At 54.2% G+C, this 24,298-nt stretch overlaps 1 protein-coding gene across 1 annotated transcript in view; it reads right to left on the bottom strand.

The window, feature by feature from the left end:
* Positions 1-24,298, bottom strand: part of FARP2 (FERM, ARH/RhoGEF and pleckstrin domain protein 2) — a 68,837-nt gene that overhangs the window by 21,888 nt on the left and 22,651 nt on the right. The window contains exons 3-13 of the mRNA XM_040972395.1: positions 23,212-23,316; positions 22,746-22,788; positions 21,128-21,206; positions 19,239-19,336; positions 17,144-17,258; positions 14,958-15,105; positions 10,238-10,333; positions 7,961-8,124; positions 7,463-7,531; positions 5,255-5,312; positions 577-742 (exon numbers count right to left, since the gene is read on the bottom strand). Coding sequence (XP_040828329.1) covers positions 577-742; positions 5,255-5,312; positions 7,463-7,531; positions 7,961-8,124; positions 10,238-10,333; positions 14,958-15,105; positions 17,144-17,258; positions 19,239-19,336; positions 21,128-21,206; positions 22,746-22,788; positions 23,212-23,316 — 1,141 coding nt within the window. The remainder of the gene's footprint in view (positions 1-576; positions 743-5,254; positions 5,313-7,462; positions 7,532-7,960; positions 8,125-10,237; positions 10,334-14,957; positions 15,106-17,143; positions 17,259-19,238; positions 19,337-21,127; positions 21,207-22,745; positions 22,789-23,211; positions 23,317-24,298) is intronic.

Genomic DNA, 24,298 nt, shown 5'->3' with positions numbered 1-24,298 from the left:
CTGGGAAGTTGACCATGGAGCTGGCCTCGGACTGAGTGGTGGAACTGGCTGTGTGCAGGGATAGCCCCCCGCGCAGCGGCACGTGACTCAGGGAGCTGGCCTCGGACTGGCTGTCCCTCAGTGAGCTTGACCCAGAGGGGCCCAGCAGCCTCTGCAGCAGGCTGGCCTGGGCCTTCACCTCCAGTAGCTCTGAGGTGACCCCAAAGTCACTCTCATCCTCCGAGTTGAAGCGGTCATCTACATTCATGTCCACTGCCTCGGTAGAGCACCTGTCTGGACTGGACTGGGCTGACTCCGGGAGCTGGAGGGCCTCGGGACCACATGGAGGAGGGGATGCAGCAGTCAGGGGGCCACAGGGGACAGAAAATGCCTCCATGCCTCCCGCGAAGAATGAGATGTCTGCCGGGTCGTCGTCTATGAACTCCTCAGACACCTGCAGCGTGCTGCACGACCGGCCCCGCCGGGGTCCCCCAGCTGAGAGGTACAAACCCGTGACTCCTGACACCCCGCCAGCCCACCCTGCGTCAAGCCTCTGCCCTGTGGCACAGCTGTTAACAACGCGACAAAACCCAACACCTGGACCAGGCTGTGGTACATCCGGGCTGTGTTCCGCTGCTCCATTGCTGTGAGGAGCCTGGGCATCCAGGAGCTCAGGCCGGCCAGGAGGTGGGCTGGGGGAGGCTGGGAGCCGGCTAAAGGAGGTGCCTGCTGGAGTCTGCAAGGCCTCGGTCAAGGAGATGCTCTGGGGACACAGTGAAGAGAAGAAAACGCCAAGTCATGGGCGCCCCCAGCACCACATGCCTCTCAGCTAGCAGTCTCCCACAAGAGGAGCAAACACTTCAGGGGTTGGTGTGGGAATCAGCCCAATAGCCAGCCTGACCTCGCTGCTCAGGGTCACTGCTGCAGCAGTCAGAAAGAGGGGGAGGAGACCAGGGAGAGGGGTGGGCCCTCAGGCAGCCTGGTCTGCACCCAGTGCCTGTCAGAATCCAGACCAGTCTCTGAGGCTGTGCTCCCTCCAGCATCCATGCTGATCTATGTCCCGCTCCTTCCAGCGTCCATCCTCCCTGTGCTAATCCTGAGCTAATCCTACCCTCCAAGGTCCATCCTCACAGGCCCCTGCTCCCTCCAGCATCCATGCTGACACACACCCCTGCTCCCTCTAGCGTCCACTGTCGTGCCGGCTCCCTCCAGCAGTCAGCCTAAGAATGCTGAGAGCTGATGGTACCTTCCAGAATATTCACACTCCAATGTCACATCAATTTCATGAGACAAGATCAGAAACACATCTTCTGATTCCAAGTGATCTAACAGGGAATTCCTAAACTCCTGTTTAGAAACAACTGGCAGAGTCATCAAAGCAACGCGGGACACATGAGTCTGAGGATGCCGCAGCCCTGCCAGCAACAGACCAGAACAGCTGGCATGCTGATGAGATAGACAGGGTCGGTACCATGGCCTAACGGGTTAAGCCTCGATCACCGGCAATGCTGGCATCCCACGTGGGTGTCTCATTTCTCACCCAGTGCCCTGCTAATGTGCCGGGGAAGGCAGGAGAAAATGGCCCAAGTGCTTGGGCTGCTGCATCCATGTGGGAAAGCTGGAGGAAGCTCCTGGCATCGACCTGGTCCAGCCCTAGCTATTGCATGTTTCTGGTGAATCAACCAGTGGATGGAAAGTCTCTGTCTCCCTCTCTAACTCTGGTTTTCAAGTAGACAAAATGCATTTTAAAATAAGAGAGATAAAAACTAAAATATGAATCTGGAACAGCAAGAAGCAGCAGTTAGGGCATGAACAGCTATGCTCCCAATGAGCAGGTGCTGACCCAGCAGTGAGGACACTGCATCACACGGAGGGGCACCTGGCTCCTGGCTCCAGCTTCATGTAGACTGGAGGTGGAGAGTGAGGGTCTGAGAGCTTTCATCCCAGGCACCACACGGGAAGACCCGAGTAACCTCTGCCTCCTTGGTTTTGGCCCAACCCTGGTCATTGTGGGCACAAAGGGAACAGAGGTGCAATGGTGGTGTGGAGCAGCATTCCTTCTTGGACATTATTCCTGGCAGCTTCCAGGTCCCTACAACTGCATGTGCTACAGTCCTGCCAAACACACTTCATGCTCGGCCTGAGAGCAAACCCCTGCCTAATGCACAGCCCTCACATCAAGCTCTGCTTTGGCATAAAGCAGAGTACAGGCCCAGTCCAGGGTGCAGGGTTAGCTCAAGGTTAGGACACTGTTAGCTCAGGGTTAGCTCAGGGTTAGCACAGGGTTAGCTCAGGGTTAGCATAGGGTTAGCTCAGGGTTAGCACAGGGTTAGCGCAGGGTTAGCACAGGGTTAGTACAGGGTTAGCACAGGGTTAGTGCAGGGTTAGCACAGGGTTAGCACAGGGTTAGCTCAGGGTTAGCACAGGGTTAGTACAGGGTTAGCACAGGGTTAGCTCAGGGTTAGTACAGGGTTAGCTCAGGGTTAGCACAGGGTTAGCTCAGGGTTAGCTCAGGGTTAGCACAGGGTTAGCTCAGGGTTAGCACAGGGTTAGCTCAGGGTTAGCACAGGGTTAGTACAGGGTTAGCACAGGGTTAGCTCAGGGTTAGCTCAGGGTTAGCACAGGGTTAGTGCAGGGTTAGCTCAGGGTTAGCACAGGATTAGTACAGGGTTAGCTCAGGGTTAGCTCAGTGTTAACACAGGGTTAGCTCAGGGTTAGTACAGGGTTAGCTAAGAGTTAGTGCAGGGTTAGATCAGTGTTAGCTCAGGGTTAGTGCAGGGTTAGTACAGGGTTAGCACAGAGTTAGCACAGGGTTAGCACAGGATTAGTACAGGGTTAGCTCAGGGTTAGCTCAGTGTTAACACAGGGTTAGCTCAGGGTTAGTACAGGGTTAGCTAAGAGTTAGTGCAGGGTTAGATCAGTGTTAGCTCAGGGTTAGTGCAGGGTTAGTACAGGGTTAGCACAGAGTTAGCACAGGGTTAGCACAGGATTAGCTCAGGGTTAGTACAGGGTTAGCTCAGTGTTAGCTCAGGGTTAGCTCAGGGTTAATACAGGGTTAGCTAAGAGTTAGTGCAGGGTTAGTTCAGGGTTAGCTCAGGGTTAGTGCAGGGTTAGCACAGGGTTAGCTCAGGGTTAGCTCAGGGTTAGTGCAGGGTTAGCTCAGGGTTAGCTCAGTGTTAACACAGGGTTAGTACAGGGTTAGCTAAGAGTTAGTGCAGGGTTAGCACAGGGTTAGCTCAGGGTTAGCTAAGAGTTATCACAGGGTTAGTTTAGGGTTAGCTCAGGGTTAGTGCAGGGTTAGCACAGGGTTAGCTCAGGGTTAGCTCAGGGTTATCACCGGGTTAGCTCAGTGTTAACACAGTGTTAGTACAGGGTTAGCTAAGAGTTAGTGCAGGGTTAGCACAGGGCTAGCATAGGGTTAGCTCAGGGTTAGCACAGGGTTAGTGCAGGGTTAGCTCAGGGTTAGCACAGGATTAGCTCAGGGTTAGTACAGGGTTAGCTCAATGTTAGCTCAGGGTTAGCACAGGGTTAGCTCATGGTTAACTAAGAGTTATCACAGGGTTAGTTCAGGGTTAGCTCAGGGTTAGTGCAGGGTTAGCACAGAGTTAGTTCAGGGCTAACAAAGGGTTAGCAAAGGGTTAGCTCATGGTTAGCACAGGGTTAGCAAAGGGTTAGTTCATAGTTAGTGCAGGGTTTGTTCAGGGTTAGCTCAGGGTTAGCACAGTGTTAGTGCAGGGTTAGTTCAGGGTTAGCTCAGGGTTAGTTCAGGATACAAGGTTAGCTCAGGGTTAGCACAGGGTTAACACAGTGTTAGTGCAGGTTTAGCTCAGGGTTAGCTCAGGGTGAGAGCAGGGTTAGTTCAGGGTTAGTTCAGGGTACAGGGTTAGCTCAGGGTTAGCGCAGGATTAGTAAAGGGTTAGTTCATAGTTAGTGCAGGGTACAGGGTTAGCTCAGGGTTAGCACAGTGTTAGTGCAGGGTTAGCTCAGGGTGAGAGCTGGGTTAGTTCAGGGTTAGCTCAGGATTAGTTCAGGGTACAGGGTTAGCACAGGGTTAGCTCAGGGTTAGTAAACGGTTAGTTCATAGTTAGTGCAGGGTACAGGGTTAGCTCAGGGTTAGCACAGTGTTCAGTGCAGGTTTAGCTCAGGGTGAGAGCAGGGTTAGTTCAGGGTTAGCTCAGGATTAGTTCAGGGTACAGGGTTAGCTCAGGGTTAGTAAAGGGTTAGTTCATAGTTAGTGCAAGGTACAGGGTTAGCTCAGGGTTAGTACAGTGTTAGTGCAGGGTTAGCTCAGGGTGAGAACAGGGTTAGTTCAGGGTTAGCTCAGGGTTAGCTCAGGGTTAGTGCAGGGTACTGGGTTAACTCTGGATTAGTACAGGGTTAGGGTTAGCTCTGGATTAGCGCAGGTGCAGCTCTCAAGATCACACAGCAGGACCTGGCGTGGTGGCCTAGCAGCTAGGGTCCTCGTTTTTTTCTTTTTTTTCTTTTTTAAGATTTATTTATTTTTATTACAAGGTCAGGTATACAGAGAGGAGGAGAGATAGAGGGGAAGATCTTCCATCCGATGATTCACTCCCCAAGTGAGTCCAACGGCCGGTGCTATGCCGATCTGAAACCAGGAGCCAGGAACCTCCTCCAGGTCTCCCACACGGGTGCAGGATCCCAAAGTATTGGTCCCTCCTCGACTGCTTTCCCAGGCCACAAACAGGGAGCTGGATGGGAAGTGGAGCTGCCGGGATTAGAACCGGCGCCCATATGGGATTCCGGCGCGTTCAAGGCGAGGACTTTAGCTGCTAGGCCATGCCGCCAGGCCCATAGGGTCCTCGTCTTGAACACTTCGCGATCCCATGTGGTCACCAGTTCTGAACCCAGTGGCTCCACTTCCCATCCAGCTCCCTACTTGTGGCCTGGAAGAGCGGTCGAGGACAGCCAAGGCATTGGGACCCTGTGCCCACGTGGGAGACCTTGAGGAGGTTCCTGGCTCCTGGCTTTGGATCGGCGCAGCACCGGCCGTTGTGGTCACTTGGGGAGTGAATCATTGGACAGAAGATCTTCCTCTCTGTCTCTGCTCTCTGTGTATCTTGCTTTGCAGTGAAGATAAATAAATCTTAAAAAAAAAAAAAAGTTCACCCAGCAGAGATTTGCTGTGCTGTAATCACCTATGCCCAAGTGGTCTTTCCTGGGCTCCATCCGGACTGACCCTAGAACTGGGACAGCTACATCAAGCAGTATAAGTCCTGTACAACACTGCCTGCGGACGCCCTTCCCGGGTACTCACCTGTCTCGGCAGGTCTGCAGTCAGAGCACGTACACACACATGCGGTGCACTGTGTTTCCTGTAAAACAGCAAGCGGTGAGTGGGCACACTGCCCTGATCCCTGCTGTGCGCCAGCTGGGACCCTGTACATCTGCCACACAGCAGGGCAACACAACCCAGACGGCCGCTTACACACCCACGGACACACAACACTGCCCACACAGACACACAACACCAATTTCAGTTCAAAGTTTACCCACAACAACAAGCCATCACTGTGAGCAACGCTAGGCGGCCTTGACACTGAGCATCTTGTGAGCCACGCTAGGCGGCCGTGACACTCTATACACGCCACGTAGATTTAAGTATTAGTTAACTGCGCGTGATTTCAATCTACTAGATGAGTAACACCTAGGCAGAGCAGCAGGGCTGAGCACAAGGTATTGCTACTCAGACATTTGTAAGATAAAAAAAGTACCCACAGAGAACAGACATAAGAAAACCTGCAAATACATGTTCTCTAAACCCAAATGTCAGAGCACTCATGTCTGTACCTGACCCCCAAATGTATGTGTGTTACTGACTCCCAAATGTATGTGTGCTCCTGACCCCAACACACATGTGATCTGACCCCAACCCCATGAGTGTATCTGACCCCCAGCCCCCATGAGTGTATCTGCCCCCTCCCCCAGCTCCCATGAGTGTATCTGCCCCCTCCCCCAGCCCCCATGAGTGTATCTGCCCCCCAGCCCCATGAGTGTATCTGCCCCCCAGCCCCATGAGTGTATCTGACCCCCAGCCCCCATGAGTGTATCTGCCCCCTCCCCCAGCCCCCATGAGTGTATCTGACCCCTCCCCCAGCCCCCATGAGTGTATCTGACCCCCAGCCCCATGAGTGTATCTGCCCTCCCCAGCCCCCATGAGTGTATCTGCCCCCAGCCCCATGAGTGCATCTGCCCCTCCCCAGCCCCATGAGTGTATCTGCCCCTCCCCAGCCCCCATGAGTGTATCTGCCCCCCAGCCCATGAGTGTATCTGCCCCCAGCCCATGAGTGTATCTGACCCCCAGCCCCCATGAGTGTATCTGCCCCCTCCCCCAGCCCCCATGAGTGTATCTGCCCCCTCCCCCAGCCCCCATGAGTGTATCTGCCCCTCCCCCAGCCCCCATGAGTGTATCTGACCCCTCCCCCAGCCCCCATGAGTGTATCTGACCCCTCCCCCAGCCCCCATGAGTGTATCTGCCCCTCCCCCAGCCCCCATGAGTGTATCTGCCCCCTCCCCCAGCCCCCATGAGTGTATCTGACCCCCAGCCCCCATGAGTGTATCTGCCCCTCCCCCAGCCCCCATGAGTGTATCTGCCCCCTCCCCCAGCCCCCATGAGTGTATCTGACCCCAGCCCCATGAGTGTATCTGACCCCTCCCCCAGCCCCCATGAGTGTATCTGCCCCTCCCCCAGCCCCCATGAGTGTATCTGCCCCCTCCCCCAGCCCCCATGAGTGTATCTGCCCCTCCCCCAGCCCCCATGAGTGTATCTGCCCCTCCCCCAGCCCCCATGAGTGTATCTGACCCCTCCCCCAGCCCCATGAGTGTATCTGACCCCTCCCCCAGCCCCCATGAGTGTATCTGCCCCCAGCCCCCATGAGTGTATCTGCCCCCAGCCCCCATGAGTGTATCTGCCCCCTCCCCCAGCCCCCATGAGTGTATCTGACCCCTCCCCCAGCCCCCATGAGTGTATCTGCCCCCTCCCCCAGCCCCCATGAGTGTATCTGCCCCCAGCCCCCATGAGTGTATCTGACCCCTCCCCCAGCCCCCATGAGTGTATCTGCCCCCTCCCCCAGCCCCCATGAGTGTATCTGCTCCCTCCCCCAGCCCCCATGAGTGTATCTGCCCCTCCCCCAGCCCCCATGAGTGTATCTGCCCCCTCCCCCAGCCCCCATGAGTGTATCTGCCCCCCAGCCCCCATGAGTGTATCTGCCCCCAGCCCCCATGAGTGTATCTGCCCCTCCCCAGCCCCCATGAGTGTATCTGCCCCCTCCCCAGCCCCCATGAGTGTATCTGCCCCTCCCCCAGCCCCATGAGTGTATCTGACCCCCAGCCCCCATGAGTGTATCTGACCCCCAGCCCCCATGAGTGTATCTGACCCCTCCCCCAGCCCCCATGAGTGTATCTGCCCCCCAGCCCCCATGAGTGTATCTGAGCCCTCTAACCCCAGGAAGGCTCAGCAACTCACCTGTCGTATGGTGTTCTCCTCACGCCCCCGTCTTTGATGTAATCCACCAGTTGCTTCTGAGTTCTACCACTGCACATAAAGATCCACATTTGTGAGAAAGCATCACTGGCAATACACAGCCTTTATCATTCAATATTTATTTACTTATTTGAAAGGCAGTTAGAGGCTCCACCCACTGCGCCACACCCCAAGGCTGGCAACAGGCTGGAGCCGGGAGCCTCATCAGGTCTTCCAGGCAGGTGGCAGGGGCTCAACTACTGGCACCATCATCTGCCGCCTCTCCAGGTGCGCCACGTTAGCGGGCCCGGAACGACACCCTCCAGTTGAGGCGTGAGCATCACTAGTGCTGCCAGCCCTGCCCCCACTGCGTTACTGTGTAATGGCTATAGACAAGAAGCAAGGTGGCCCCGTACTGTAATAAACAACTGAGCGCATGGCTGGGCTGCGTTTTCTGCAGTCGCTATGTGGGCGCCCCCGGGGCCTACCAGGCCACCCCACCTGTATCTGAAGGAGGAGCCGCGGCTGAAGAGGACAGCTTTGGTCTTGGGCTTTGGCTGGTCGGCGAGCCTGAAAAAGGTGTGGTGCTCCACGCACAGCTTCCAGAAGCTCTTGCTCTCGTCTCTGCTCCCCAGAATGAACTCCAGTGTGTCCTGGTAGGGCCCCTGAAAACAAGGTACATGGACAAGGACCTGCTCAGTGTTAGTGTAGGAGCAGAGCATATGAGACAATTCCACAATGACAGTGGAAGAAATGGTGTTCTCGGGCCCGGCGCAGTGGCGCAGTGGTTAAGGTCCTCGCCTTGCATGCCTGGGATCCCACATGGGTGCCGGTTCTAATCCCGGCAGCTCCGCTTCCCTTCCAGCTCCCTGCCCGTGGCCCGGGAAAGCAGTCGAGGATGGCCCAAAGCTTTGGGAACCTGCACCCACGTGGGAGACCCAGAAGAGGCTCCTGGCTTCGGATTGGCATAGTATCGGCCGTTGCGCTCACTTGGGGAGTGAATCATCAGACGGAAGAGCTTCCTCTCTGTCTCTCCTCTCTGTATATCCGCCTTTCCAATGAAAAAATAATAAAAATAAATCTTAAAAAAAAAGAAAGAAATGGTATTCTCACAGCTGACTACATATAGGCACCCACAGGCACACTCTGCCTCACAGGGGTGGCCTTGGCAGCCCTCCCTGCCCTAGCAGGCCAACCTGTGGCCATCCTGGCCCTTGTGCCTGTCTGAGGTCTAGTCTGTTTTGGGTGTCCACTGCACTCTCTCATGGTCAGTCCCAACAGATGGAATTCTGAGCATGCAGACAGTTCTGACCATGTGGCCACACATTTCTTTAACCCAGCCTGGAAATCCCCTCCCTCCCATCACCTCTCTGCATGGCTTCCATTCAGAGAAAAGCCTTGCATTTGCATTTGTGTGACCACGAAATCCACTTCCAGACAGCACAGGGACCTTGTGTGCAATACAAGCCCTGCAACCAAAACCCTTTCATTTAAGATGTATTTACTTATATGAGAGTGATGCATACAGATCTGGAGAGCTACAGGAGAGGTATTCCACGCGTTGCTCACTCCCCAAGTGCCCACAGCGGCCAGGCTGGGCCAGGAGCTCCACCCTGGTTTCCCCAGGAGGCAAACACTCCACCTCTGGAACCACCAGCTGCATTAGCAGGAAGCAGAGCCTGGATTTGAACCCAGCTACTCCAAGTGATGTGGGGGTCCCATGGGGTCATAGCAGCCAGGCTAAACATCTGTTCCAGGTACCTGGAATGACTGGCAGGTGTCTGCTAATGTGTTAAAAGCCAGATAAGCCTCACTTCTCTTCTGACTGACCGAAGTTTAAAGTCCCCCAAGAGTCACAGAGCATCTAAACCAACACTGCAAGGACGCTGGATCAACAATGTGCAGCTGAGACTCAAGCTGATACCCACACAGAACACTGGCATTGCTGACAGGCTGCCAGGGAGCCTGTGGCACCTGTTGGCTGCCTCCTGAAATGTTTGCAAGCACTGGGTCCACGCCGATTTAATTATCTCCCACAGGTGGCAGGAACCATCATGTCCCGCTCCCAGGGTCCCCATCAGCCCTGTGAGCAGAGCGCGTGGGTGTAGGTGCCCTGACATGGAAGTGAGAGTGCCGTGCTCCGTGGGAAAGCATCCAGACATTCCCAACAGTCGGCAGAACCCTCAGGTTGCAGACACCTACTATGTCCACTTTCACTCATTTTGGTCCAGTCATGCAACATTTCTTCAATGACCAATAACCAAGGCTTTTTCCATCAGAGGTCAGTTCTGAATCATGCACACAGTCCCTGGGGACCCTCTAGGCCATCCAGCCAGGGCAGGCTGTGCCTAGGACTCTGAGCTGGAGTTGCGCTGGCTTTGAGTAGCCTGTGGGGAGGGCTTGTGAGACAGTGCCATCCAGGCCCAGCCAGCCCTGTGTGGTGGGCAGTGTCTGAGGAGTCAGAGCCCACCACCCTGCAGACCTACCTTGAAACCTGGCCCTCAGCTCATGTGCCACAAGGAACACACAAGGGCTGCCTCGGTGTTCTAGAACTGGGACCAACGGGCCTCGTTGTTCTAGAATGGGGCCAACTGGCTCGTTGTTCTAGAATGGGACCAACTGGCTTGGTGTTCTAGAATGGGTCCAACGGGCCTTGTTGTTCTAGAATGGGGCCAACTGGCTCGGTGTTCTAGAATGGGACCAACTGGCTCGGTGTTCTAGAATGGGGCCAACTGGCTCGGTGTTCTAGAACTGGGACTTGTTCAGAGCAGTACTCACATGCACCTCTGGATGGAGCTTGATGAGGAACCTCTTCCTCTTGAAGCTCAGCTTGCGAACCTTGGACCAGTTGAACGTGTTGATCTTGGTGGTGCCCTGTGGTTGGGGAGACAGGGACTCAGCAGCGAGCTCGCAGTACAGCTTGTAGGGAGGCACCACCACATCCAGAACAATTTGACGTGGAACACTCCCCCTCTGAATGACAAACAGGTGGCCTTCCTCGATATGGCTCATTACAGAATATTCCATCAGGGTTGACACTTTGCATTCCTGAAGCCCACCCATGCACCCAGAGGAGTCTTGGGGCTGTATGTGGGAGTATGTTCAACTTGTCTGGAAAACTCTAGTGACCCTGGGTGCTGGATTGCCACGATGCCAAGGACAGAACCCTTGGCTTCAGGGAATGCTATTGGGGTCACCTTTCTAAAACAAGATTTCTTGGGCCCGGCGCGGTGGCGCAAGTGGTTAAAGGTCCTCGCCTTGCACCCCCGGGATCCCATATGGGCGCCGGTTCTAATCCCGGCAGCCCCGCTTCCCTTCCAGCTCCCTGCCTGTGGCCTGGGAAAGCAGTCGAGGACGGCCCAAAGCTTTGGGACCCTGCACCCGCGTGGGAGACCCGGAAGAGGCTCCTGGCTTCGGATCGGCATAGCATCGACCGTTGCGCTCACTTGGGGAGTGAATCATCGGACGGAAGATCTTCCTCTCTGTCTCTCCTCTCTGTATATCCGCCTTTCCAATAAAAAATAATAAAAATAAATCTTTAAAACAAGATTTCTTTTGAAGCACACTTATTTTCAAGATTTTATTTATTTGAAGGGCAGAGCTATAGCAAGAGGGAGAGACAGATCTTGCATCTGCTGGCTAACTCCTGAAATGAATGCAACAGCCAGGGCTGGGCCAGGCCTGAGCCAGGAGGCAGAAGCTTCTTCCAGGTTGCCTATGTAGGTGCAGGACCCAAGGACTTGAGCCATCCTCCACTGCTTTTCCAGGCTATAAGCAGGGAGCTGCATCAAAGGTGGAATGGTTGGGACCTAAACTGGTGCCCCTATGGGATGCTGGTGTAACAGGTTTACCTGTTGCGTCACAATGCTGGCCCCTCTTCATTTTGTTATTTGAAAGGGAGAGTTAGCGAGACAGCACCATCTTTCACTCACTGGTTCACCCCCCAAATGACTGCCAACAACTGCGGTTGGCACAGGTTAAAGCCAGGAGCCATCTGGGTCTCACATGTGGGTATACTGGCTACAGCATGTGGGCCCCCTTCTGCTGCTGCCCCAGGTGTATGAGCAGGAAGCTGATCCAAGTGGAGCAGCAAGCTGGAAGTGAAGCCCACGTGGGGGCTGGTGTTGTAGATGCACACAGCCATTGTCTTTGTCCATTGCCTCATGTCTGCCTTTGGAGACCCTGGACCAAGGCCAGCTCATCCAATCAGGTTTGTTGCTGACCCCTTCAGCACGGCTCACAGGGGCACTACAGTGAATCTTAACAGGACGGGGGTTGGGGCTGGGGGCTCTCTTCACAGTGTCCCCTGGGGACCACCCATCCAACATCATCTCCCTGTCTGGGTCTACCCAGGCTGGCTCCCTTGCCCGCAGGCCTCTTACAGGCCTGGCAACAGCAGTCACATTGCAACACTTCATCTCGGTACAGAAGGTGGTAGATCCGCTGCCATGAGCTTGCAGTTCCCCTGGGCTGGTCCTGGCCAGGGTCCTCCCTGCCCCTGACATGCTTCTCCCACCTGGACCCACGTGGCCATGAGGACATCTGGTGACCACAGCACTTAGGCAGGCTGTTCTGCTGCTGCCCACAGGGGCTCCTACCAGGAGACTGCAGTCTTAAGCTCTGAAAATTGTTTCTTTTTTTTTTAAAAGATTTATTTTTTATTATTTTTTTGATTGGAAAGGCAGATATACAGAGAAGAGAGACAGAGAGGAAGATCCTCTGTCCGATGATTCACTCCCCAAGTGAGCACAATGGCCGATACCATGCTGATCCAAAGCCAGGAGCCTCTTCTGGGTCTCCCACACGGGTGCAGGTTCCCAAAGCTTTGGGCTGTCCTCAACCGCTCTCCTGGGCCACGGGCAGGGAGCTGGAAGGGAAGCGGAGCTGCCGGGACAGAACCGGTGCCCATATGGGATCCCGGGTGTGCAAGGCGAGGACCTTAACCACTGCGCCACCGCGCCAGGCCCTCTTTTTTTTTTAAGATTTATTTATTTTTATTGAAAAAGCAGATATACAAGAGGAGGAGAGACTGAGAGGAAGATCTTTGTCTGTTGGTTCACTCTCCCAGTGGCCACAAGGGTTGGAGCTGAGCCAATCCAAAGCCAGGAGCCGAGAGCCTCTTCCGGGTTTCTCACATAGTGTAGGATCCCAAGGCTTTGGCCCATCTTCTCCTGCTTTCCCAGGCCACAAGCAGGGAGCTGGATGGGAAGCTGGGCCACCAGGATTAGAACTGGCACTTATATGGGATCCCAATGTGTGCAAAATGAGGACTTTTGCAGCTAGACTACCACACTGGGTCCTTATACACATAAAAATTGGTTCTGTGAAACGTGTTCTTTTAATGATTTATTTATTTTTATTGGAAAGCCAGATTTACAGAGAGAAGGAGATACAGAGAGAAAGATTTCCCACCTGCTGGTTCACTCCACAAGTGGCTGCAATGGCCAGAGCTGAGCTGATCCAAAGCCAACAGCCAGGAGCTTCTTCCATGTCTCCCATGAGGGTGCAGGGTCCCAGGGCTTTGGGCTGTCCTCGACTGCTTTCCCAGATCACAAACAGGAGCTGGAAGGGAAGTGGAGTAGCCCGGACATGAACTGGCACCCATCTAGGAGCCTGGTGCATGCAAGGCTAGGACTTCAACTTCTAGGCTATTGCACCAGGCTCAAAATGTGTTTTAAAAATATAATTGTATGAGGCTGGTGCCATGGTGTTACAGGCTAACTATCCTGTAGGGACAACGGTTCATGTTCCATTGCTCCACTTCCACTCCACCTCCCTGTTTATGGCCTGGACAGCAGCAGAAGATGGCCCAAGTGCTTGTGCGCCTGCCCTCACCTGGGAGATCCAGAACCTCATGGGTTCTCCCATCTTCATCAGTCCAGCTCTGGTCACTGAGGCCAGTTGGAATGGCCTTGAATGCGCCGGGATCCCATATGGGCGCCGGTTCTAATCCTGGCAGCTCCACTTCCCATCCAGCTCCCTGCCTGTGGCCTGGGAAAGCAGTGGAGGACGGCCCAAGGCTTTGGGACCCTGCACCCGCGTGGGAGACCCAGAAGTTCCTGGCTCCTGGTTTCAGATCGGCATAGCATCAGCCATTGTGCTCATTCGGGGAGTGAATCATCGGACGGAAGATCTTCCTCTCTGTCTCTCTTCCTCTCTGTATATCTGACTTTGTAATAAAAATAAATAAATCTTTAAATAAATAAATCAATCAACCTTTAACATATTTTATGGGCCAGGCGCGGTGGCGCAGTGGTTAAGGTCCTCGCCTTGCACACCCGGGATCCCATATGGGCACCGGTTCTAATCCCGGCAGCCCCGCTTCCCATCCAGCTCCCTGCCTGTGGCCCGGGAAAGCAGTGGAGGACGGCCCAAAGCTTTGGCACCCTGCACCCGCGTGGGAGACCCAGAAGAGGCTCCTGGCTTCGGATCGGCATAGCATCGACCCAGTTGTGCTCACTTGGGGAGTGAATCATCGGACAGAAGATCTTCCTCTCTGTCTCTCCTCTCTGTATATCCGCCTTTCCAATAAAATAAAAATAAATAAATCTTTTTTTTTAAAAAATATTTTATTTGGTAGAGTATAAGGGGAGAGGGGAGGGAGGGGAAGAGGGTGACAGAGAGAGTGGTGCATGGGAGACCCTCACTGGATAGTGCACAGCCAGGCGGTCCGGGCTAATCCGGAGTGGGAGCTCAGTGCAGGTCTCTTAAGTGCATGCAGAGACCTGGTGCTGGACGGGACCTGGTGCTGGACGGGACCTGGTGCTGGTGGGAACAGCTGCCTCTGATGGGATGGATACAGTTAAACAAAGCTGGACTGTGGCAAGGCGGGACATGACCACGTCACTCTGACATGGGAAAAAGGACCCAAGGGACCCAAGGGGCATTTTCATAAGCAAGTCCAACTCCTGGATTATAATTCCATCATGTGATTCTAGTCTATTCTGTTTCTAGCCTCTATCATGTGATTCCAATCTATTCTACATTACAGCTTCCATCATGTGACTCCAGTGTATTCTGTGTCACAGCCTCCGTCATGTGATCCTGGTCTATTCTGTCCCAAGTTTCTATCTCACACCAGCAGGAGGGCAAAGTTCACACTTGTAGACTTAGTACATAGTCCCTGCGAGAGGCCAGTTAGAACTGAAGATTGTGATGGGATAGCTCCGTGCCCAGAACAATGAACAGCTGCCCTGGGGTCAGCTGCCAGCCCGGAGTGAGTGAGCCATTTTGGGGGTGAGTGGGCATCCTGCATGAATGGGCAGACCTGGGGTCAGTCAGCATTCCTGGGCCAGTGGGCATCTTCCCCAGTGTGCAGTCAGCTCCTAGGCAGTAATGATAGTCACCACTGCTGGACACGGGTAGGGAAATGACTTGGGTACAAGTGTGGCTCAGATGTGCTAACCTTGCCTTCCAATTCAAGCCCATGGTTATTAGAAGGAAAACAGAGTGACACAAACATGTCGCACCAGGCTGCCTCTCCCACTGCCCAGCTTACCTGGAACACAAGGATGCCCATGTGGGAGACAGCCAGGTTAATCTTGGCACCCTCTTTATCAGAGGCCGCGTGGAATCTGATGCCGTATAGGTCCAGCTTCCGGGCGATCTCAAGCAGCTGGAAGTCTGACTCGGCTGGAGTCTGGCCCCTAAAAGGAAAGGAGGTTTTGGTCATGAAAATCATCGATATCTAAACATGACTGGCTAACTCAAATGATGCACAACCAACCAAGCACCAGCCCTGGGGGTCCCAGCAGCCTGGCACACAGTCAGGTTTCAGCTGCATAGGATGAAATCACAAGGTCGAATGAAAGACACCACAGCTGACACTTGACTTTATCCACATAAAGGATGTGCCATTCAGTTACAGGAAATGCAGGTAGTCATGACCCTGGTGGCAAACCGCCCAGGGCGGGGCTGCGCCAAGTGAGGTTCTGGTGTGAGGACCCTGGCGCCCTCCCTACGAGACCTGCTCACAAACTTCTGCCACCTTTTCGCTTCTAATTCCTGAGGGGCCAAGTCCTCAAGGACCAATGCAACGATGTGGGCATCCTTTCACTAATACCCACTTTCTGAAGAGGCTACACACATCACCACCGACAAAGAGGAACATTCGGGTGGGCAAACACACTTCCCACTCGGAACTGTGCCTATTTGAAAAGCTACCAGTGAAAGGTTTTATCTGAAAAGCACAGAAAGCAAGAGCGAGAGAGAGGTGACAGACAGAGACGGGGTAGAGATGGGAAATCACACACACATTTAACTGCACCTACTGGTTCACTCCCCAGATGCCTACAGTGACCTGGACCGGGCTAGGAGCCAGGGACCCCACCCAGGTTTTCCAGGAGAGCACCAGGTACCTGAACACTTGGCCATCACCCTGAGGGAAGCCTGAATCAGGAGGGGAACTGGGAATTAAATACTCCACTGGAACCACGTGCATGATCCACTAGGCCACCTGCTCACAGCTGAACACTTCTGGATTTTTTTTTTTAAAGATTTATTTTTATTATTATTTTTTTTATTGGAAAGGCGGATATACAGAGAGGAGAGACAGAGAGGAAGATCTTCCATCCGATGATTCACTCCCCAAGTGAGCACAACGGTCGATGCTATGCCAACCCGAAGCCAGGAGCCTCTTCTGGGTCTCCCACGCGGGTGCAGGGTGCCAAAGCTTTGGGCCGTCCTCCACTGCTTTCCCGGGCCACAGGCAGGGAGCTGGATGGGAAGCGGGGCTGCCGGGATTAGAACCGGTGCCCATATGGGATCCCGGGTGTGCAAGACGAGGACATTAACCACTGCGCCACTGCGCCGGGCCCCACTTCTGGATTTTTAAAAGATTTACTGACCTAAGTCAGAGTTACTGGGGCTACTACTGTGCTGCAACGTGTAGTCACTGATTGTGATGCTGGTACCCATGTGGGCACTGGTTTGAATCCCAGCTGCTCCGTTTCTGAAAGAGCTCCCTGCTTATGCCCTGGGAAAGCAGAAGATGGCCCAGGTACTTGAACCACTGCACCTACATGGAAGACCTGGCTGCTGACTGGCTCAGCTCTGACTGTTGCAGCAAACAGGAATTCACCAGCGGATGGAAGATTGATCTAACTCTCACACTGGGGGCCGCTCCTGAGGGGATGGCCAGCGCCCCACACTGTGCACTGGGGCCGCTCCTGAGGGGATGGCCAGCATGCCCACACTGCACTGGGGGCCGCTCCTGGAGGGGCCAGCGTGCCCACACTGCACTGGAGCCGCTCCTGAGGGGATGGCCAGCGTGCCCACACTGCACTGGGGCCGCTCCTGAGGAGATGGCCAGCGTGCCCACACTGCACTGGGGCCGCTCCTGAGGGGATGGCCAGCACCCCACACTGCACTGGGGCCGCTCCTGGAGGGGCCAGCGTGCCCACACTGCACTGGGGCCGCTCCTGAGGGGATGGCCAGCGTGTCCACACTGCACTGGGGCCGCTCCTGAGGGGATGGCCAGCGTGTTCACACTGCACTGGGGCCGCTCCTGAGGGGATGGCCAGTACCCCACACTGCACTGGGGGCCGCTCCTGGAGGGGCCAGCGTGCCCGGGACACAGCAGTAGTTTCCTGCCAGGCAGCGAGCTCCACAACACTTCCGCTGTGCCGGGCCTGTAGTCCCAGCTGCCACTGTGTAGATGATGTGTGAGGGCAAGCTGTCACTTACACGTGTTGCTGGTGCAGCTCCAGGATCCTGTGGAGACAGCGCCCCTGGCTGGGCAGGTACTCGCTGGCTTTGAGGTGCTCCCGGTCCAGGATTTCGTCATAATCCCCGATTTCAGCTACAGCAAGAGGATGCGAGTCAGTCATTCTAATTCTGAATGTGAACTATAAAACATTTGCACATATGCATGTATACAAAGAAAGGAAAAAAATCCTTAATGTGTAGTAAGATATTTCTAAAATCTGTTTCTGTATGTCAGTTTTCCAAGTATTTCAAGCTGTTAAAGGCCAGTGTGAGAGCTGTAGCCTTGTTCTGTCTCACAGCCGTGACTGTGACAGGGACTGCAGACATGGGGATGCTGGCGCCAGTGCAGCGTGTGGACGGACTATTCCTGTGACTCACACCTTCCATGCAGTTGTTCACAGCAGCCAGGACCACAGCAATGTGTTTCACTTGTTTTAGGATAATGTATTTTCAATCATTTTTTTCTACTCAAAATTTAAAACATATATATATATGTATATATATACATATATATAATTTGAAACGCAGAATTATAGAAAGAGGCACAGAGAGAGAGACTGACTTTCCATCTCCTGGTTCATTCCTCAGTTGGCCACAAGAGCTTGGCACAAGCCAGTCCAAAGCCAGGAGCCAAGAGCTTCTTCCGGGTCTCCCATGTGGGTGCAGGGGCTCAAGCATGTGGGCCCTTTCTTGCTGCTTTCCCAGGCTGTGAACAAGAGCAAGCCTGGAACTGGAGCAGCTGGGACTCGGAGCCACACATGTAGGTTCCGCCTCGCAGTGGCAGCTTCACCGCCGTGCCACAGCACCAGCCCTCACACTGCTATCCGGTTTCATGTGAAGCTACAAATGTTTTAAGATCACCAGTAAAGCCCAGTGTTTATCTTGGGCAACGTACTCCTTACTTTTCATTCTGAAGCAATCTCAGGCACCGTACAAAGTGGTCCCTGCTTGGAGCCACTGCACAAGCCTGCCACAAGGCACTGGGGTCTCCCGAGCACATGTGTGGTCGGGAAGGTAGGCCCTCCTGAGCTTGTGCAGGAAAGGACCAGTCTGGAACTTTGTGTTGAGTGGCCATGGCTTTGGCGCAGCTTCCAAGGGGGCAATGACAGTTGCCAGGAGCCACAACATCCCCCTCAGGGCCACTTGAGCTATCTAACTGCACCACAATCAATCAACAGCTCCACAGCACACACGAGGAAGGCACCTTGAGCCATATGGAAAAAGAGTACTAAAAACTTTTGCTGGTTCTGGTGCTGTGGCATATCAGGCTAAAACCTCTGCCTGCAATGCTGTCATCCCATATGGGTGACACTTTAAATCCTAGCTGTTCCACTTCTGATTCAGCTTCCTGCTAATGAGCTGGGAAAGCAGAAGCTGGCCTAAGTGCTCAGGCCCCTGTGCCATCATGAGAGACTCACAAAAAGCTCCTGGCTCTCCGCTTAGGCCTGGCTCACCTCGGCCACTGCAGCCTTTTGGAGAGTGAACCAGCAGATGCAAGATCTCTGTCTCTTCTCCCTCTCTCTGAAATTCTTTCAAGTACATAAAATAAATCTTAAGACCCTTTTACTGATGAGCACCAACAAGGCTTGTGGAATTTGCTGTTCACAGAGGATGATTCTGGAAAAAGACCACAGGCCTGCAGCTGGGCTCCTGCTGGGTGTCCTGCTGACACCATCTGTCCCCAGTGAGACCCTGCTGGAGGACCTGGCCCAGCCTGCAGTCCAGCAGCAGTGTGCGTGCCTGCGTCTGTGCCGATGCCAGTGGCCGCGCGAGGCCTTGGCAGGGCCATCCTCCGTGCTTTCCCCGGGCACCTGCTCTGCCCTTCATGGCTGCCTCTCCACTTCTGAACCACGCCCTGCTCCCTGTGAGATGCTGAGGGAGCACCCCGTCATCCTGCCTGATGCTTAACCAGTTGGGGCGGCTGTCACTGCCCCAGGGAGGCCTCTTTCAGGGCACAGACATGCTGAGGCCTAGGTCTCAGTAGTGTGTGTAGCTGGCTGGCCTGTGCATGCCCCTCCCTGAGCAGGTGCCCTGCCCACGTGCAGTTGAGCTGTGCTGGCAGCCGGGTACTGACACTGCAGAAGATGGGATGTGAGGAGGGCTGCGGTGGTGTCGGCACAGACCAAACGTTGCTCCAGCAGGTCTCTCTTGAGCTGCAGGGCGAACAAGTACCTAGAGGGGATTCAAAACAAGCAAAGGTCAACCCCAGCTCAGCTGACAGCGCACGAGGCAGGGCCTCACACACGGGCCAAGTCACAGGTGCCTCTCACACAGGAGGTCCCTACTGTGGGCGACTGGCTCCCTTGTCCAGGCCATCAGGGAGAGAGCCATGGCCGTGTGCACTCCCCTGGGACTGTTACACAAAAGAAGCCACTTGCAATTCTGGATGGATCCAATGTCATTCTGAGGTCCAACAGACTGATAGCACATGGTCTCAGCTAGGATCTGAGTGCAGCTAAAGAATAAATCTCAAAATATATGTATCCTTGGGCCCGGCGCGGTGGCGCAAGTGGTTAAGTCCTCGCCTTGCACGCCCGGGATCCCATATGGGCGCCGGTTCTAATCCCGGCAGCCCCGCTTCCCTTCCAGCTCCCTGCCTGTGGCCTGGGAAAGCAGTTGAGGACGGCCCAAAGCTTTGGGACCCTGCACCCGCGTGGGAGACCCGGAAGAGGCTCCTGGCTTCGGATCGGCATAGTATCGGCCCGTTGCGGCTCACTTGGGGAGTGAATCATCGGATGGAAGATCTTCCTCTCTGTCTCTCCTCTCTGTATATCCGCCTTTCCAATAAAAAATAATAAAAATAAATCTTTAAAAAAAAAAAAATATATGTATCCTTTCACTGCATGGCAAATACCACAAGCACTAGTGGCGTTTGTTACGAGGTTGCAAACACAGGAGCCACACACATTCCAGCGCGGCTGGGACGTGGGTTCTTGAGCAAGTGATTACAGCTGCTGCACACTCCAGAACACTGAGCCATGTGGGCCTGTGCACGCAGTGCTCTCATGGCCACCAACATTTTCTGCAAGACTGCAAGTCCCAGACACACTCACGCGTCCACAAGTCCAACCGGTCAGGCATCCCTGGACACAGCCTTACCACCTGGTGCCTCTGCACTCCTTGTCACTGCTCAGATGCCAGCGACACGCAGCAGTGTGGGGACAGCAGGGTCCGGAACAGGTGTGATGGACCCTGCAGGTCATGTGTGGCTGCGACTGCTCTGTCAGCACGTAGGACCAGGACTTCGTCTGTCTGCACAGGAGGCCACTCCTATGCTGTGTGCACCAGGCTCACCCACTTTTAAGATTAATTTATTTGAAAGGCAGAGAGTGAGAGATCTTTCATCTCTGGCTCAGTCCCAGATGGCTGCCAACAGCTGAGGCTGGGCTGGCAAGTAGAAACAGGAGCCAGGAGCTTCATCCAGGTCTCTCCCATGGGTGCAGGGGCCCAGGGACTTGGCCAATCTCTCCTGGCTTGCTAGGTGCATCAGCAGGGCGCTGTATTACAAGTAGAACAGCTCGGGTTCAAACTGGCATCCACATGAGATGCTGATGCCACAGGCAGAAGCTTTACCGCTGTGCCACACTGCTGGTCTCATCTTTTTATTTTTAAAGATTTATTTATTACAGAGAGACGAGGACACACTCCCACATGCACAGAGAGAAATCTTTGATTCACTGGCTGACTTCTCAGATGACTGCAACAAGCCAGGGCTGGGCCTGGTGGAAGTCAGGAGCCAGGCACTTGAGCCAGGTCCCCCATGTGGGTGCGGGGGCTTCAGCAGATGGGCTGTCTCCCAGTGCATTAGCAGGGAGCTAGATCAGAACCGACACCCACATGGGGTGCTGGCGCCACAGGTGGCAGCTTTACACATGGTGCCACAGACGTAGCCCTGCAGCCAACCCTTCCATAGCTGTATGTTGTGGCCATCAGCCCCTGGACAGCAGCTCCCAGCGCCTTTACCTTGTGTATTCTTCCTGCAATTGACCAGGATCAGGAGGGAAAAATTTTACAGCCAGGCGAAGCACTGTGGTCCTTGGTCCTATGAGAAGAATGGTAAACTTCACAAAGAAGGCCAACCTGTTCTCACTGAGTAACCGGGCCGCAGAGGCTGGAGCTGCGTACTGCCACAGATCTGAGGGAGGGGGATGCTAAGCAGGCACCTCCGATGTTGGCCACATGGGGACAGCTAGGAGGAAGATGGATCTGCATGAAGCAGAGAAGCCTCGGGAAACGGAGACGTCAGGATTCTGAAATACATGTCTGCTTAGAGTGTACTTTTAAGGGCTTGTTTGAAAAGCTGAGAAAGAAAAAGAAAAGAAAAGAGAGATTCTGGTTCTCTCCCGATGGCTTACAGCCAGGGCTGGGTCAGGTGGAGACTAGAAGCTGCTTGCAGGTCTGCAGGGGCCCATGTGCCAGGGCCGTCCTCGGCTGCTTTCCCAGGTGCACAGGCAGCAAGCTGGAAGTGGAGCAGCCGGGATAGAAACCCTCACCCTTGGGTGCTGGCATTGCAGGCGGTGACTTAACCTATTGTACTGCAAGGCCGGCCCTTTGGTTTATATTTTAGGATTAAAAGTGACCAATAAAAAGTTAGGGTATTTATATTATTAGTAGTAGTGAAAATCTGCATTATTTCTAAAACCTTTCTATACTTTAGTGAAAAAAAATGTTAACATCACTGAGGTGCTAATTGGAACAGTTTCCAACCAAAAACAAAACAAAACAAAACAACAGCAACAAAAAACGAGAGCTTTTCTGCAGCCAGAACAGAAGCAGGCCTCTGGGCGGGCTGGGCTCAGCGGGGTGACTTGCACCCAAAACGGTGCAGGTGATTCGAAGTGGTGACTTAACCTTGCAAAATTACTCACCTGGACAACTAGTGAACATTACTATACACTTTAATTTCCCAAATTTAATAATCACACTCACGATTACAATTGCTTTTATGAATACAGAGCAATGATAACTATTTAACTATTAAAATGCTAATTAAAAGAGGAAACTTCTCCCTCCTTGTTGCCAGCTGCATCTGCATGTACTGGCTACATGCCGTACCCAAAATGGCGCCGGCCGGAAAAGCCACACCTTGGTTCCTGGTGACGTAGCTTTCGTGGTACTGCGCAGGCGCCTAGCGCATGCACAGTGAGCTGAGGCGTGGCCGGCGCATGAACACTGGGACTGACGAATCCAGTCGCCCAGGACCCTGCGTAATCATGACGCCGACCTATCATCGGCGGAGGCGGGGCCAGGAGCAGACAGCCTGCCGGGGTCGGAGCCTTCCCTCCTCATCTTCGTGCGCGCAATAAAGATTACCGCAGAAGACTTCACTCGCGTCTGCCTCTTATCGCCGGACGATAAGAAACGTGGGCGCGACACCTCCTGACTTGGACACTCCCACAGGCTTTTCTATGTTGGTCAGAAACTCGGCTGTTTCCAGACAGCAAATCCTGCTGCCCACAGATCTGAGGTAAGCACCTGGGGATACTCTGAGCACCCTCATACTATAGCTTAGACCAACAAACCCTCCCAAACCAGGCTCTCTCCGGGAGCAGCGTGCGAGAGGGCCGAGCAGAGGACTTACTGGGCACTTGCCGGCCGAAGGGTTTCATGGGTTCCAGCCAGACCTGTGCAGGAATGGATGGGGACAGTCCAGTGAGTAGCATGTTCCATCAGCAAGGCCACGAAGACCGCAAAACGCATGGCAGCGAGAGAGGTCACCTCCTCTCGGACGTTGGCTGGCCATGCAGCATGCAGCGGTGGCAACAGAAAGGGCCCCCACCACAGGCGACCCGTGTCTTCTGGCAGACACTGCCCTGGTGTGGAAGGCCACCCAGCCACCTCTGTAAAGTCAGCTTACTCCCACACCACTGTTAGGAGACCACGAGACTCAAGGCCATTCTTACAACACAGCAGAACAGGGTCTGTTTGGCTATGTGCTGATGGACAATGTGGGTTGGGGTGGGAGAAGTCCAGGTACAGACAGGCCATTTGGGTGGGTGATTTGGACACTCACACTCCACAGCTGTCCAAACACCACAACCACCTACCCAGCAGCCTTGGGCACTCTGAAACTCCAGCCCAAAGTAGTCACACTCGGTCAGATTCAGGCGCCTCCACACGAGGGTCAGCAAGGTCTGGCCGTTGTTCCTGGGCTGTAGGAGAGGGGAGAGAAGGCACATTCATGAACACGGCAGCAAGAGTGCTTCCTCCCGCACAGCCCTGCTCCATCTCGCCTTCCTTCTGCTAGGACTCAGAAACTCTGCAACAAGGAAATGAAACTCTTGGGAGGAGCTGGCACCGTGCCACAGTGAACAAAGCCTCCATCTGTATGGTCAGCATCCCTTATGGGCCCTGGCTCGAGTTCTAGCAGTTGCATTTCTGATCCAACTGCCTGTCAATGGCCTGGGAAAGGAGCGGATGGTGGCCCAAGTGGGCCTGGCCCAACCCTGGCCCCTGCAAACATCTAAGGAGTGGGACAGCAATGGAAGTTCTTTCTTTCTCTGTAACTCTTTCACAACAAGTAAATACATGTTAAATTTAAAAAGCTAGCAAGCAATACCAGACAGGGCTCAGCTAAGTATTCTGAGTGTCTTTTCACTCATGTTGCCTGTACTTTTAGACTCCAGGCTACTTCAGCCAACATCAGACAGCTGTGACAGCTCCTGAGAGGACTGCTCTCTTGGTCCCTGGTTCCCAGACACTCAGCCAATGGATCATCTGGCAGCACTCGGGTGAATGAGAGGAGAGTGGACTAGAACAGTGTTCTGGTGTGTGGGTGGGGCAGTTTGTGATGCTGGTACCATCTGAGTTCCAGCTGCTCCACTTCCAAAGCAGCTCCCTGCTAAGGCCCAAGTGCCTGGGCCCCTGCACCCATGGGAGAGACCTGGGTGCAGCCCCTGGCACCTGACTTTTATGAATGAATCGATGATGGAAGATGTCTCTTTCCAGTTCTCCATCACTCTGCCTTTTATCCTTATTAAAGAGAGGTGAGTTTTCACACTCCAAGACAAGCCCCCGACGGAGGGTGAGAACATCACCTTTGCTTGGCAGTGTCTGCAGGAGGCCAGGCCCTACCAGTCTCTCAGGGAAGATGCCAACTGACTGCATGGTGAAGGACTCCAGAGAGCATGACGG

This window comes from Ochotona curzoniae, unplaced genomic scaffold (assembly GCF_017591425.1).
Source record: "Ochotona curzoniae isolate NIBS_2020 unplaced genomic scaffold, NIBS_Ocur_1.0 contig_2294, whole genome shotgun sequence".
Taxonomy (NCBI): Eukaryota; Metazoa; Chordata; class Mammalia; order Lagomorpha; family Ochotonidae; genus Ochotona; species Ochotona curzoniae.
Note: the sequence above shows the minus strand (reverse complement) of the source record. Positions and strands in the feature narration are given on the sequence as shown.